The sequence below is a fragment of the Cherax quadricarinatus genome, chromosome 16 (genome assembly GCF_038502225.1).
Source record: "Cherax quadricarinatus isolate ZL_2023a chromosome 16, ASM3850222v1, whole genome shotgun sequence".
NCBI lineage: Eukaryota > Metazoa > Arthropoda > Malacostraca > Decapoda > Parastacidae > Cherax > Cherax quadricarinatus.
Window position 1 is genome coordinate 27,466,078 of NC_091307.1, and position 17,500 is coordinate 27,483,577.

Here is a 17,500-nt window from a genome sequence, read left to right on the forward strand (position 1 = left end):
CGCGGCATAAATTCAGCTGCATGTGCTAGACTAATAAATCTCAGTACGCTATGTACTACATGTGTAAGACTCAACACATAGTATGCAACCCCAACATGGTGCTCACACTTGATGAAATATAAAGACAACAGATAAAAAAAAAAACTCAAAATGTTTACAACAAGACTTGTCCCAGAGATAAGGAAATAAACTATAACTATCAGAAGAAACTGAAGAAAATGACTAAAATAATCGAGGAGAAAATGATGATTATGGAAAAAAAAGGGCAAGGTAATAATGATGGCTAAAATTTTAAGAGAAATGAACATGGTAAAAGAGTACACTGTTTGAGTGGCATGATGGCACTGGTGGAGGTTATTGACTTAGACTAATCACAGAAACGGTAGGAAGTATTTACTAATCTCACGGCGTTAGAGAAGTGGGTTTACCTGGAGGTAAACCTAATAACAACTACGACCCTAACAAACCTAACTGTTTGTGCAATCACAGTTGACTTCACATCTGCTGCATCCTCTATACTACTCCCTCCCTCCCTCCCTCCCTCCCTCCCTCCCTTCCTCCCTCCCTACCTACCTACCTACCTACCTAGCTACCTACCTACCTACCTACCTACCTACCTACCTACCTCCTTCACTCCGTCCCTCTTAACTAATGGTTACACGATAACGCAAATGGTGCAGCCGGCTTCCATGCCCGATAGGCCTGCCCTCTCCTCCTCCCCCTCTCTCATCTCCAATTCCCTCTCCTCCTCCCAGTTACTCCTTCCCTTTCCACATCCTCTTCCTATGTTCTGTTTCCCACCTTTTCTGCATCCCCTACCTTCATACTGTCGTTTTGGTAATGTTTTCATGATACTGTCTTCCCGGTACTGTCTTCCCGGTACTGTCTTCCCGGTACTGTCTTCCCGGTACTGTCTTCCTGGTACTGTCTTCCTGGTACTGTCTTCCCGGTACTGTCTTCCCGGTACTGTCTTCCCGGTACTGTCTTCCCGGTACTGTCTTCCCGGTACTGTCTTCCCGGTACTGTCTTCCCGGTACTGTCTTCCCGGTACTGTCTTCCCGGTACTATCTTCCCGGTACTGTCTTCCCGGTACTGTCTTCCCGGTACTGTCTTCCCGGTACTGTCTTCCCGGTACTGTACTTCCCTGGTACTGTCTTCCGGTACTGTCTTCCCGGTACTGTCTTCCCGGTACTGTCTTCCCGGTACTGTCTTCCCGGTACTGTCTTCCCGGTACTGTCTTCCCGGTACTGTCTTCCCGGTACTGTCTTCCCGGTACTGTCTTCCCGGTACTGTCTTCCCGGTACTGTCTTCCCGGTACTGTCTTCCCGGTACTATCTTCCCGGTACTGTCTTCTTAGTACTGTGTCGTTGCTGCTGTCTTTTCGCTATTATCATCTTGGTACTATCATCTCAGTACTATCTTCTCTGTAATGTCTTCTCGGTACTATCATCTTGGTACTATCATCTTGGTACTATCATCTCAGTACTATCTTCTCTGTAATGTCTTCTCGGTACTATCATCTTGGTACTATCATCTCGGCACTATCATCTTTGTACTATCTTCTCGGTACTATCATCTTTGTACTGTCTTCTCGGTACTATCATCTCTGTACTGTCTTCTCGGAACTATCTTATCTGTACTGTCTTCTGGGTACTATCTTCTCTGTCCTGTCATCTCGGTACTATCATCTCTGTACTATCACCTCGGTACCAATTACTCCGTTATGGAAAACTGGAGGAAATAATAACTAGAACTGAGTATACTACAAACTTCAATCACACAGTAGAGCGGAAAAGTAATGTGAAGGACCTGGGTGTGGTAATGTCCGAAGACCTCACCTTCAAGGACCACAACAATGCCACTATCACATCTGATAGGAAACTGATAGGATGGATAATGAGAACATTCAAGACAAGAGATGCTAAGCCAATGATCCTTTTTAAATCACTTATTCTCTCTAGGCTGGAATACTGCTGTACATTAACATCCCCATTCAAGGCAGGTGAAATTGCAGAACTAGAGAATGCACAGAGAACCTTTACTGCACGTATAAGTTCCATCAAACACCTTAACTACTGGGAGCGCCTGGAAGCACTTGACTTGTACTCACTAGAGCGCAGGCGAGAGAGAGATATCATAATCTACACCTGGAAGATTCTGGAGGGACTGGTCCCTAATATGCACACAGCAATCACTCCATACAAAAGCAAAAGACTTGGCAGGCGATGCAACATACCCCCAGTGAAAAGTAGGGGCGTCACTGGTACACTAAGAGAAAACACAGTAAGTGTCCTGGGCCCAAGACTGTTCAACAGCCTCCCACCAAGAGGGAGCTGGACAGATACCTAAAGACGGTGTCGGATCAACCGGGCTGTGGTTCGTACGTTGGATTGCGTGCTGCCAGTAGTAACAGCCTCGCTGATCAGACCCTGACGCACCGGGAGGCCTGGTCGTGACCCGGGCCGCGGGGGCGTTGATCCCCGGAATGCCCTCCAGGTAGACTCCAGGTAGGTATTATTATCTCGGTACTTCATCTCGGTACTATCATCTCGGTACTATTATCTCGGTACTATTATCTTTGTACTGTCTTCTCAGTATTATCATCTCGGTACTACCATCTCGGTACCATCTAGGTACTATAATCACTGTACTATCATCGCTGTACTATCATCACTGCATTATCATCTCTGTACTATCATCTCGGTACTATCATCTCGGTACTATCATCTCGGTATTGTCAGCATAGTACATTTTTTACTGGCAAACCTTCCTCTGTAAACAAACATTTGGTATGGATTGTGTCAGTCTGGTCCTGGTACCCAGAGAGTCCTTTACTGGGCTTAACAAATTGGGGCAGCTAACAGCCTTGTGTTCACTCTATGTTGTAGCGTCTCCCCCTGACATCTTTCCCCATGAGATGCGGAAGCGAGATACAGAGAGGAGAGAGGATGGTGAGGGGAACGGAGAGGAAGATGAGATAAGATAAGATAAGATAAGATAAGATTTCGTTCGGATTTTTAACCCCGGAGGGTTAGCCACCCAGGATAACCCAAGAAAGTCAGTGCGTCATCGAGGACTGTCTAACTTATTTCCATTGGGGTCCTTAATCTTGTCCCCCAGGATGCGACCCACACCAGTCGACTAACACCCAGGTACCTATTTGCTGCTAGGTGAACAGGACAACAGGTGTAAGGAAACGTGTCGAATGTTTCCACCCGCCGGGAATCGAACCCGGGCCCTCCGTGTGTGAAGCGGGAGCTTTAGCCACCAGGCCACCGGGCCACTTAAGAGAGAGCAAAAGAAATGAGAACCAGAGTATACAAAATGTGTGTATTACTTTTATAGTGTTCCCGTGAAGGTATGGTGGTAGGGGAGACAACGAGCCCAGACAAGATGTCAAACAATAACCATTACTCTTATAACAACATTTGTTAGAATAATGCTGATTATAATATTGTTTTACAAAGATTCCCAATAAGTTGATGTGTGTCACCTTACAAGCCTGGTATAAGTAAATGCTTCCTTGCTTACGCAAGTTCCTTCATACCGGCAACTGGTAGGCAGTGAAGAGTAAGCCAAGTCAAGCAGTCTGTTCAACGTTTACAAGAATGACAATGAAGACAGGAAGTTTGAGAAAATATTATGATATATTTTAGGTATTTAATGAGTGAAAAGTGCGATGGTGCTAGAGTGAATTTAATGTTGTTAGAGCGAAGTTTAAGATGTTGGCAGAGTGAATAATAATGTTGGTAGAGTGAATAATAATGCTGGTAGAGTGAAGGTTGAGTGTAACATGTGGTGTATCTTCCACAGCTGAGGCCATCCACCTTGCCAACCTGCTGTGTCAGTACGGATACTTCTTCCCTGTAGGAGAGTCACGATCACTCATCGTCAAGGATGACTCTTCCCTCTACAGGTTCCAGGTAGGTGCTCTCTCTCTCTCTCTCTCTCTCTCTCTCTCTCTCTCTCTCTCTCTCTCTCTCTCTCTCTCTCTCTCTCTCTCTCTCTCTCTCTCTCTCTCTCTCTCTCTCTCTCTCTCTCTTTCTCTCTTTCTCTCTCTCTCTCTCTGCCCGTCTCTCTCTTTCTCTCTCTCTCTGAAAGATTTTTATCCAATTTTTGTGATTCATTTCATTCACTACCAGAGGAACCGTTTCGCCAGTCAGTGGCTTCATCAGTCCAATGCAGAAAATAGCAGTGGAAGATGAGAAGGAGTTTGAGGTAATCAGTCCCTCAACTTGGAATCTATCAATCTTGAGATTGATGGACTGAAAAAATCGACACCAGGCTGAGGGAATGATTACCTCAAACTTCTCCTCATCTTTCACTGTTATTCTCTGTATTAGACTGTAGAAGCCAATGGCTGGCAAAAAGTTTCCTCATTAAAGACTCCCATATGTAGCAGACGTGGTTCATTGTTTAATTGGTCGTTAAGCAACCCAGTCCATCACAAGAGACCAGTTATCTGCACACCCAGCCTTAACTTGTCATTTACCAGGTCACAGTAACAGATATACCAAGTCACAGTAACAGATATACCAGGTCAGAGTAACAGATATACCAGGTCACAGTAACAGATATACCAGGTCACAGTAACAGATATACCAGGTCACAGTAACAGATATACCAAGTCACAGTAACAGATATACCAGGTCAGAGTAACAGATATACCAGGTCACAGTAACAGATATACCAGGTCACAGTAACAGATATACCAGGTCACAGTAACAGATATACCAAGTCACAGTAACAGATATACCAGGTCAGAGTAACAGATATACCAGGTCACAGTAACAGATATACCAGGTCACAGTAACAGATATACCAGGTCACAGTAACAGATATACCAGGTCACAGTAACAGATATACCAGGTCACAGTAACAGATATACCAGGTCAGAGTAACAGATATACCAGGTCAGAATAACAGATATACCATGTTAGAGTAACAGATATACCAGGTCAGAATAACAGATATACCAGGTCAGAATAACAGATATACCAGGTCAGAGTAACAGATATACCAGGTCAGAGTAACAGATATACCAGGTCAGATTAACAGATATACCAGGTCAGAATAACAGATATAACAGATCAGAATAACAGATATACCAGGTCAGAGTAACAGATATACCAGGTCAGAGTAACAGATATACCAGGTCACAGTAACAGATATACCAGGTCAGATTAAGAGATATACCAGGTCAGAGTAACAGATATACCAGCTCAGATTAACAGATATTCCAGGTCAGAATAACAGATATACCAGGTCAGAATAACAGATATACCAGGTCAGAGTAACAGATATACCAGGTGAGATTAACAGATATACCAGGTCAGAATAACAGATATAATAGGTCAGAATAACAGATATACCAGGTCAGATTAAGAGATATACCAGGTCAGACTAACAGATATACCAGGTCAGAATAACAGATATACCAGGTCAGAATAACAGATATACCAGGTTAGAGTAACAGATATACCAGGTCAGAATAACAGATATACCAGGTCAGAATAACAGATATACCAGGTCACAATAACAGATATACCAGGTCAGAATAACAGATATACTAAGTCAGAATAACGGATATATCAGGTCAGAATAAAAGGTATACCAGGACACAATAACAGATATACCAGGTCACAATAACAGGTATACCAAGTCAGAATATCAGCTATACCAGGTCAGAATAACAGATATACCAGGTCAGAATAACAGGTATACCAGGTCAGAATAACAGATATACCAGGTCAGAATAACAGAAATACCAGGTCACAATAACAGATATACCAGGTCAGAATATCAGATATACCAGGTCAGAATAACAGATATACCAGGTCAGAATAACAGGTATACCAGGTCAGAATAACAGATATACCAGGTCAGAATAACAGATATACCAAGTCAGAATAACGGATATATCAGGTGAGAATAACAGGTATACCAGGACACAATAACAGATATACCAGGTCACAATAACAGATATACCTGGTCAGAATAACAGATATACCAGGTCACAATAACAGATATACCAGGTCACAGTAACAGATATACCAGGTCAGAGTAACAGATATACCAGGTCACAGTAACAGATATACCAGGTCAGAATAACAGATATACCAGGTTAGAGTAACAGATATACCAGGTCAGAATAACAGATATACCAGGTCAGAATAACAGATATACCAGGTCAGAGTAACAGATATACCAGGTCAGAGTAACAGATATACCAGGTCAGATTAACAGATATACCAGGTCAGAATAACAGATATACCAGATCAGAATAACAGATATACCATGTCAGAGTAACAGATATACCAGGTCAGAATAACAGATATACCAGATCAGAATAACAGATATACCATGTCAGAGTAACAGATATACCAGGTCAGAATAACAGATATACCAGATCAGAATAACAGATATACCATGTCAGAGTAACAGATACACCAGGTCACAGTAACAGATATACCAGGTCAGATTAACAGATATTCCAGGTCAGAATAACAGATATTCCAGGTCAGAATAACAGATATACCAGGTGAGATTAACAGATATACCAGGTCAGAATAACAGATATACCAGGTCAGAATAACAGATATACCAGGTCAGAGTAACATATACCAGGTCAGAATAACAGATATACCAGGTCAGAATAACAGATATACCAGGTCAGAATAACAGATATACCAGGTCAAAATAACAGATATACCAAATCAGAATAACAGATATACCAGGTCAGAATAACAGATATACCAGGTCAGAGTAACAGATATACCAGGTCAGAATAACAGATATACCAGGTCAAAATAACAGATATACCAGGTCAGAGTAACAGATATACCAGGTCAGAATAACAGATATACCAGGTCAGAATAACAGATATACCAGGTCAGAGTAACAGATATACCAGGTCAGAATAACAGATATACCAGGTCAGAGTAACAGATATACCAGGTCAGAATAAGATATACCAGGTCAGAATAACAGATATACAAGGTCAGAATAACAGATATACCAGTTCAGAATAACAGATATACCAGGTCAGAATAACAGATATACCAGGTCAGACTAACAGATATACCAGGTCAGACTAACAGATATACCAGGTCAGAATAACAGATATACCAGGTTAGAGTAACAGATATACCAGGTCAGAATAACAGATATACCAGGTCAGACTAACAGATATACCAGGTCAGAATAACAGATATACCAGGTCAGAATAACAGATATACCAGGTCAGAGTAACATATACCAGGTCAGAATAACAGATATACCAGGTCAGAATAACAGATATACCAGGTCAGAATAACAGATATACCAGATCAGAATAACAGATATACCAGGTCACAATAACAGGTATACCAAGTCAGAATAACGGATATATCAGGTGAGAATAACAGGTATACCAGGACACAATAACAGATATACCAGGTCACAATAACAGGTATACCAAGTCAGAATAACGGATATATCAGGTCTTAATAACAGGTATACCAGGACACAATAACAGATATACCAGGTCACAATAACAGGTATACCAAGTCAGAATAACGGATATATCAGATCAGAATAACAGATATACCAGGTCATAATAACAGATATACCTGGTCAGAATAACAGATATACCAGGTCACAATAACAGATATAACAGGTCACAATAGCAGATATACCAGGTCACAATATCAGATATACCAGGTCAGATTATCAGACATACTAGGTCACAATAACAGATATACCAGGTGACAATAACAGATATACCAGGTCACAATAACAGATATACTAAGTCAGAATAACGGATATATCAGGTCAGAATAAAAGGTATACCAGGACACAATAACAGATATACCAGGTCACAATAACAGATATACCAGGTCAGAATAACAGGTATACCAGGTCAGAATAGCAGATATACCAGGTCAGAATAACAGAAATACCATTTCACAATAACAGATATACCAGGTCAGAATATCAGATATACCAGGTCAGAATAACAGATATACCAGGTCACAATAACAGATATACCAGGTCACAATAACAGATATACCAGGTCACAATAACAGATATACCAGGTCAGAATAACAGAAATACCAGGTCACAATAACAGATATACCAGGTGACAATAACAGATATACCAGGTCACGATAACAGATATACCAGGTCACAATAACAGATATACCAGGTCATAATAACAGATATACCAGGTCACAATAATAGATATACCAGGTCACAATAACAGATATACCAGGTCAGAATAACAGAAATACCAGGTCACAATAACAGATATACCAGGTGACAATAACAGATATACCAGGTCACGATAACAGATATACCAGGTCACAATAACAGATATACCAGGTCATAATAACAGATATACCAGGTCACAATAATAGATATACCAGGTCACAATAACAGATATACCAGGTCACAATAACAGATATACCAGGTCACAATAACAGATATACCAGGTATTACAAAAACACTAATTGGTCTTTACATTAGTGTCAGTAATATAAAGTTCGGGATACATATATACACATTAAAATAAATTAATCTTTAATATAATATAAAAACAATCTTTGGTCTAGAGGTATTTTCTAAATAAACATCTGATAATATATACATGTTACAATAATAAATTATAATTGGTGAGCCTACACAGGCTACAACTTTCTCAGACACTACTGTCTCACTATATAGCTATGATAAAATAATATATTATAAATAACATTTGTACAATAATAAATAATAATCAACTGCATTCTTCGTGTCTCACGACACCCTTATGACGCTCTGTGTCACATGACACTTATCTGTGGTGTGTTGTGACGCTCCTTCTCAACTGTGTCACTTGACACCCTTTCCTCCGTGTAATGACGCTCCTGCTCAACCGTGTCCACTAGACACCCTTTTCTCTGTGTCACACGACACTCCTACTCTCCGTGTCACACGACACCCTTTTCTCTGCGTCATACACAATATCTCTACTGTGTCACTCTTGACACCCTTGTCTCTGCGTCGCACACTATCACCCACAGCATCTTTCTTCTCAGAGGCCAGTCACGTGACACTATTCAATGTACACTACAGTCGTAACTTCTTTAGTGTCACACGACACCCTTATCTTCTCAGTGTTCCATTACGGTCCTATAGCATATCTCAGTGTTACACTCCATCATACTTCCTTAAGTGTCACACTACGGTCCCAGCCCAGTTCAGTGTCACACTCCAACCTTTTCTTCATGTAATGTCCCACTAAACAGCATCAGATGATTTGGCCCATAGTTGACCAGCGTAGGCGGTGAGTCCGCAGACATCACCGGTAGTCCTGTAAATACTCTCTAAGGCCGGTAGAAGTACACCGTAAGATGGTCTGGTGAGCACTGTCTACCGCCTTCAAGACCAGTTGACACACCGCAAGGTGGTCCGGTGCAGCACACACTATGTTGCAAGCTCACTGAATGCGGCCGTCAAATAACTGAGGCCAACAGACTCAGTGAGCTGCGGTGAGCGCTTCTTCTAAAGCTGGTAGATATGTATAATAAGACGGTCAGACGAATACTCTACTGCCAGTAGATGTGTACCGTGAGGTGTTCTGGTAAATACTGCTTCTAAAGCCGGCTCAGCAGTCCCCACATTGGGTTTTATGACGTACCCAGTGGTACTGCTGGCCGGCAGGTTAACAATTTAACCGGTATTTTGGCAGGGCGCCGTCACACCAGGTCACAATAGCAGATATACAAGGTCACAATAACAGATATACCAGGTCAGATTAACAGATATACCAGGTCAGATTAACAGATATACCAGGTCAGAATACCTGGAGTTACCCGGAGAGAGTTTCGGGGGTCAACGCCCCCGCAGCCCGGTCTGTGACCAGGCCTCCTGGTGGATCAGAGCCTGATCAACCAGATCAACCTGATAACATTAAATCGTTGAATAAATTCAGTTCCATATTCTATGCAAATCTCAAAACATTATTTACGTGAAGTTCTGACATCATAGAGGTCCGTGACCAACACCGCGCTCGTTTTTTCTTTAATCAGCAACTTGTTCTGACGTCAATGTAAATTTTCGCGAGTGTTTTAACACTGATCCTCTCAGACCCACAGTGCTGACACCACTGATCCTCTCAGACCCACAGCGCTGACACCACTGATCCTCTCAGACCCACAGTGCTGACACCACTGATCCTCTCAGACCCACAGTGCTGACACCACTGATCCTCTCAGACCCACAGTGCTGACACCACTGATCCTCTCAGACCCACAGTGCTGACACCACTGATCCTCTCAGACCCACAGTGCTGACACCACTGATCCTCTCAGACCCACAGCGCTGACACCACTGATCCTCTCAGACCCACAGCACTGACACCACTGATCCTCTCAGACCCACAGTGCTGACACCACTGATCCTCTCAAACCCACAGTGCTGACACCACTGTTCCTCTCAGACCCACAGTGCTGACACCACTGATCCTCTCAGACCCACAGCGCTGACACCACTGATCCTCTCAGACCCACAGCGCTGACACCACTGATCCTCTCAGACCCACAGCGCTGACACCACTGATCCTCTCAAACCCACAGTGCTGACACCACTGATCCTCTCAAACCCCCAGTGCTGACACCACTGATCCTCTCAGACCCACAGCGCTGACACCACTGATCCTCTCAAACCCACAGTGCTGACACCACTGATCCTCTCAGACCCCCAGCGCTGACACCACTGATCCTCTCAGACCCACAGTGCTGACACCACTGATCCTCTCAGACCCACAGCGCTCACACCACTGATCCTCTCAGACCCACAGTGCTGACACCACTGATCCTCTCAGACCCACAGTGCTGACACCACTGATCCTCTCAGACCCACAGCGCTGACACCGCTGATCCTCTCAGACCCAAAGTGCTGACACCACTGATCCTCTCAGACCCACAGTGCTGACAACATTAATCCTCTCAGACCCACAGCGTTGACACCACTGATCCTCTCAAACCCACAGTGCTGACACCACTGATCCTCTCGGACCCACAATGCTGACACCACTGATCCTCTCAGACCCACAGTGCTGACACCACTGATCCTCTCAGACCCACAGTGCTGACACCACTGATCCTCTCAGACCCACAGCGCTGACACCACTGATCCTCTCAAACCCACAGTGCTGACACCACTGATCCTCTCAGACCCACAGTGCTGACACCACTGATCCTCTCAGACCCACAGCGCTGACACCACTGATCCTCTCAGACCCACAGCGCTGACACCACTGATCCTCTCAAACCCACAGTGCTGACACCACTGATACTCTCAAACCCCCAGTGCTGACACCACTGATCCTCTCAGACCCACAGTGCTGACACCACTGATCCTCTCAGACCCACAGCGCTGACACCACTGATCCTCTCAGACCCACAGCGCTGACACCACTGATCCTCTCAGACCCACAGCGCTGACACCACTGATCCTCTCAGACCCACAGCGCTGACACCACTGATCCTCTCAAACCCACAGTGCTGACACCACTGATCCTCTCAAACCCCCAGTGCTGACACCACTGATCCTCTCAGACCCACAGTGCTGACACCACTGATCCTCTCAGACCCACAGCGCTGACACCACTGATCCTCTCAGACCCACAGTGCTGACACCACCGATCCTCTCAGACCCACAGTGCTGACACCACTGATCCTCTCAGACCCACAGTGCTGACACCACTGATCCTCTCAGACCCACAGTGCTGACATTACTGATCCTCTCAGACCAACAGCGCTGACACCACTGATCCTCTCAGACCCACAGCGCTGACACCACTGATCCTCTCAGACCCACAGCGCTGACACCACTGATCCTCTCAGACCCACAGCGCTGACACCACTGATCCTCTCAGATCCACAGTGCTGACACCACTGATCCTCTCAGACCCACAGCGCTGACACCACTGATCCTCTCAGACCCACAGTGCTGACACCACTGATCCTCTCAGACCCACAGTGCTGACACCACTGATCCTCTCAGACCCACAGCGCTGACACCACTGATCCTCTCAGACCCACAGTGCTGACACCACTGATCCTCTCAGACCCACAGTGCTGACACCACTGATCCTCTCAGACCCCCAGCGCTGACACCACTGATCCTCTCAGACCCACAGTGCTGACACCACTGATCCTCTCAGACCCACAGCGCTGACACCACTGATCCTCTCAAACCCACAGTGCTGACACCACTGATCCTCTCAGATCCACAGTGCTGACACCACTGATCCTCTCAGACCCACAGCGCTGACACCACTGATCCTCTCAGACCCACAGTGCTGACACCACTGATCCTCTCAGACCCACAGTGCTGACACCACTGATCCTCTCAGACCCACAGTGCTGACACCATTAATCCTCTCAGACCCACAGCGCTGACACCACTGATCCTCTCAGACCCACAGTGCTGACACCACTGATCCTCTCAGACCCACAATGCTGACACCACTGATCCTCTCAGACCCACAGTGCTGACACCACTGATCCTCTCAGACCCACAGTACTGACACCATTAATCCTCTCAGACCCACAGCGCTGACACCACTGATCCTCTCAGACCCACAGTGCTGACACCACTGATCCTCTCAGACCCACAATGCTGACACCACTGATCCTCTCAGACCCACAGTGCTGACACCACTGATCCTCTCAGACCCACAGTGCTGACACCACTGATCCTCTCAGACCCACAGTGCTGACACCACTGATCCTCTCAGACCCACAGCGCTGACACCACTGATCCTCTCAGACCCACAGTGCTGACACCACTGATCCTCTCAGACCCACAGTGCTGACACCACTGATCCTCTCAGACCCACAGTGCTGACACCACTGATCCTCTCAGACCCACAGCGCTGACACCACTGATCCTCTCAGACCCACAGCGCTGACACCACTGATCCTCTCAGACCCACAGCGCTGACACCACTGATCCTCTCAGACCCACAGCGCTGACACCACTGATCTTCTCAGACCCACACCGCTGACACCACTGATCCTCTCAGGCCTCAGCGCTGACACCACTGATCCTCTCAGACCCACATCGCTGACACCACTGATACTTCCTGGCCTCTCACAGCGTTAACACCACTGATCCTGACACTCTAGTCTCTCCCACAGTGTTAACACCACAGATTCTGACACTCTGGTCTCTCCCATAGTGTTAACACCACAGATTCTGACACTCTGGTCTCTCCCACAGTGTTGACACCACAGATTCTGACACTCTGGTCTCTCCCACAGTGTTTACACCACAGGTTCTGGCACTCTGGTCTCTCCCACGGTGTTGACACCACAGATTCTGACGCTCTGGTCTCTCCCGCAGTGTTGACACCACAGATTCTGACACTCTGGTCTCTCTCACAGTGTTGACACCACAGATTCTGACACTCTGGTCTCTCCCACATTGTTAACACCACAGATTCTGACGCTCTGGTCTCTCTCACATCGTTAACACCACAGATCCTGACACTCTGGTCTCTCCCACAGTGTTGACACCGCAGATTCTGACACTCTGGTCTCTCCCACAGTGTTAACACCACAGATTCTGACACTCTGGTCTCTCCCACAGACACCGTACTACTGGCCCTCACAGAACCACAGCGCTGACACCACAGACTACGCCATCTACTTGACCAAGCGACTCTCCAGGAACAAGCAGAAACATGGCCTTGAAGACTACGAACTGGAGGCTTATAACAAGCTCAAGAAGGCTCTGTCTCACAAGTGGGATTTTATCACCATGCAGGCGGAAGAACAGGTGAGTGTAGCACGTTATGCAGGCGGAAGAACAGGTGAGTGTAGCACGTTATGCAGGCGGAAGAACAGGTGAGTGTAGCACGTTATGCAGGCGGAAGAACAGGTGAGTGTAGCACGTTATGCAGGCGGAAGAACAGGTGAGTGTAGCACGTTATGCAGGCGGAAGAACAGGTGAGTGTAGCACGTTATGCAGGCGGAAGAACAGGTGAGTGTAGCACGTTATGCAGGCGGAAGAACAGGTGAGTGTAGCACGTTATGCAGGCGGAAGAACAGGTGAGTGTAGCACGTTATGCAGGCGGAAGAACAGGTGAGTGTAGCACGTTATGCAGGCGGAAGAACAGGTGAGTGTAGCACGTTATGCAGGCGGAAGAACAGGTGAGTGTAGCACGTTATGCAGGCGGAAGAACAGGTGAGTGTAGCACGTTATGCAGGCGGAAGAACATGTGAGTGTAGCACGTTATGCAGGCGGAAGAACAGGTGAGTGTAGCACGTTATGCAGGCGGAAGAACGGGTAAGTGTGTCACGTCATGCAGGAGGTAGAACAGGTGAGTGTGCCACGTTATGCAGGAGGAAGAACAGGTGAGTATGTCACGTCATGCAGGAGGAAGAACAAGTGAGTGTGTCACGTCATGCAGGAGGAAGAACAAGTGAGTGTGTCACGCCATGCAGGAGGAAGACCAAGTGAGTGTGTCACGTCATGCAGGAGGAAGAACAAGTGAGTGTGTCACGCCATGCAGGAGGAAGAACAAGTGAGTGTGTCAGTCATGCTGGAGGAAGAACAGGTGAGTGTGTCACGTCATGCAGGAGAAAGAACAGGTGAGTGTGTCACGTCATGCAGGAGAAAGAACAGGTGAGTGTGTCACGTCATGCAGGAGAAAGAACAGGTGAGTGTGTCACGTCATGCAGGAGAAAGAACAGGTGAGTGTGTCAGTCATGCAGGAGAAAGAACAGGTGAGTGTGTCAGTCATGCAGGAGAAAGAACAGGTGAGTGTGTCAGTCATGCAGGAGAAAGAACAGGTGAGTGTGTCAGTCATGCAGGAGAAAGAACAGGTGAGTGTGTCAGTCATGCAGGAGGAAGAACAGGTGAGTGTGTCAGTCATGCAGGAGGAAGAACAGGTGAGTGTGTCAGTCATGCAGGTGCGTGGCATCGTGCGCAGTTATATCTTAACATCAAAAATGTCGCATAATAACATCGTTCCTTCTTCAACGATTTATTTATTTTCCTGCACAAACTTCGTCCTTGAGTTCACTTTCTTAGCACTAAAAAAGCTTCTCGTAGTGATACTTTTCCTCAATAAATAAGTTGAACTGTGCATATGTGTTTATCTACAAGCAACGTACAGTTAGGAGGGTGAGTTACCTTGATGCGGGAGTCTGAAGAGAGACACTCACTGCAGGTCAAGCTGGCTAAGGACAGGAAGAAAGGGGACAAGATAGTTACGGACTCGCAGGAGAGGGCTTACTGGAGGGTTTACCGCCCTCCACCAGGCTTCACCAACTGTCTTGAGACGGCGCCAGTTCCGGACAAGACCAACATGGCCAACAGGGTCAGGAAAAAAACAGTCGACGATCTGAAGAAAGATGTAAGAACTGGCTCTTGCTTTGTAACTCTCGAGTGATTGACGTAAGTTTCTTGTGGTCCCTCAGCTGACTAGTTCCTGTGTGTGTGTGTGTGTGTGTGTGTGTGTGTGTTGTGCGAGTGTGTGTGTGTGTGTGTGTGTGTGTGTGTGTGTGTGTGTGTGTGTGTGTGTGTGTGTGTGTGTGTGTGCGTGTGTGTACTCACCTATTTGTACTCACCTATTTGTGGTTGCAGGGGTCGAGACTCAGCTCCTGGCCCCGCCTCTTCACTGATCGCTACTGGGTCCTCTCTCTCTCTCTGCTTCCTGAGCTTTGTCATACCTCTTCTTAAAACTATGTACGGTTCCTGCCTCCACTACTTCACTTGCTAGGCTATTCCACTTCCTGACAACTCTATGACTGAAGAAATACTTCCTAACGTCCCTGTGACTCGTCTGAGTCTTCAGCTTCCAGTTGTGACCCCTTGTCCCTGTGTCCCCTCTCTGGAACATCCTATCTCTGTCCACCTTGTCTATTCCCCGCAGTATCTTGTATGTCGTTATCATGTCTCCCCTGACCCTTCTGTCCTCCAGTGTCGTCAGTCCGATTTCCCTTAACCTTTCCTCGTACGACATTCCCTTGAGCTCTGGGACTAGCCTTGTTGCAAACCTTTGTACTTTCTCTAACTTCTTGACGTGCTTGACCAGGTGTGGGTTCCAGACTGGTGCTGCATACTCAAGTATGGGCCTAACATACACAGTGTACAGTGTCTTGAACGATTCCTTATTAAGGTATCGGAACGCTATTCTCAGGTTTGCCAGGCGCCCGTATGCTGCAGCGGTTATTTGGTTGATGTGTGCCTCCGGTAATATGCTCGGTGTTATGGTCACCCCAAGGTCTTTCTCCCTGAGTGAGGTCTGTAGTCTTTGTACACCTAGCCTATACTCTGTCTGCGGTCTTCTTTGCCCCTCCCCAATCTTCATGACTTTGCATTTGGCTGGACTGAATTCGAGAAGCCAGTTACTGGACCACATGTCCAGCCTGTCCAGGTCTCTTTGCAGTCCTGCCTCATCCTCGTCCGATTTAATTCTTCTCATCAACTTCACGTCATCTGCGAACAGGAACACTTCAGAGTCTATTCCTTCCATCATGTCGTTCACATATATCAAAAATAGCACTGGTCCTAGAACTGACCCCTGTGGGACCCCGCTCGTAACAGGCGCCCACTGTGATACCTCTTCACGTACCATGACTCGTTGCTGCCTCCCTGTCAGGTATTCCCTTATCCATTGCAGTGCCCTCCCTTTTACATGCGCCTGATCTTCCAGCTTCTGCACTAATCTCTTGTGGGAAACTGTGTCAAAGGCCTTCCTGCAGTCTAGGAAAACGCAATCTACCCACCCTTCTCTCGTGTCTTACTTCTGTTACCTTGTCATAAAACTCCAGGAGGTTTGTGATACAAGATTTGCCTTCCATGAACCCATGCTGGTTTTCATTTATAATCTTGTTCCTTTCCAGGTGTTCGACCACTCTCCTCCTGATAATCTTCTCCATGACTTTGCACACAATACATGTCAGAGACACAGGTCTGTAGTTTAGTGCCTCGTTTCTGTTTCCTTTCTTAAATATGAGGACTACATTAGCTGTCTTCCATTTCTCAGGTAGTTGCCCAGTTTCAAGGGATGTGTTGAAGATTGTGGTTAGAGGCACGCACAGCATCTCTGATCCTTCTCTAAGGACCCATGGGGAGATGTTGTCTGGTCCCATCGCCTTTGAGGTGTCAAGGTCACTTAAGAGCTTCTTCACTTCCTCCTCAGTTGTTCGTATGTCATCCAACACTTGTTGGTATATTCCCTCTTGATGTTCCCTTCTGTGCTGTTTTCCCACAGCCCTTCCTGTCTCTACTGTAAAAACTTCCTTAAATCTCCTGTGTGTGTGTGTGTGTTTGTGTGTGCCTGTGTGTGTGTGTGTGTGTGTGTGTGTGTGTGTGTGTGTGTATGCATGTACTCACCTATTTGTGCTCACCTATTTGTGGTTGCAGGGGTCGAGTCTTAGCTCCTGGCCCCGCCTCTTCACCGGTTGCTACTGGGCCCTCTCTCTCCCCGCTCCATGAGCTTTATCAAACCTCGTCTTAAAAC

General features: G+C 46.2%; 1 protein-coding gene across 1 annotated transcript in view; it reads left to right on the plus strand.

Annotated features, from left to right (window-relative positions):
- The window catches only part of LOC128688783 (uncharacterized), a gene marked incomplete in the record, with an annotated part of 102,696 nt that overhangs the window by 15,921 nt on the left and 69,275 nt on the right, over positions 1-17,500 (plus strand). The window contains 3 exon segments of the mRNA XM_070085525.1: positions 3,814-3,923; positions 13,618-13,806; positions 15,203-15,388. Coding sequence (XP_069941626.1) covers positions 3,814-3,923; positions 13,618-13,806; positions 15,203-15,388 — 485 coding nt within the window.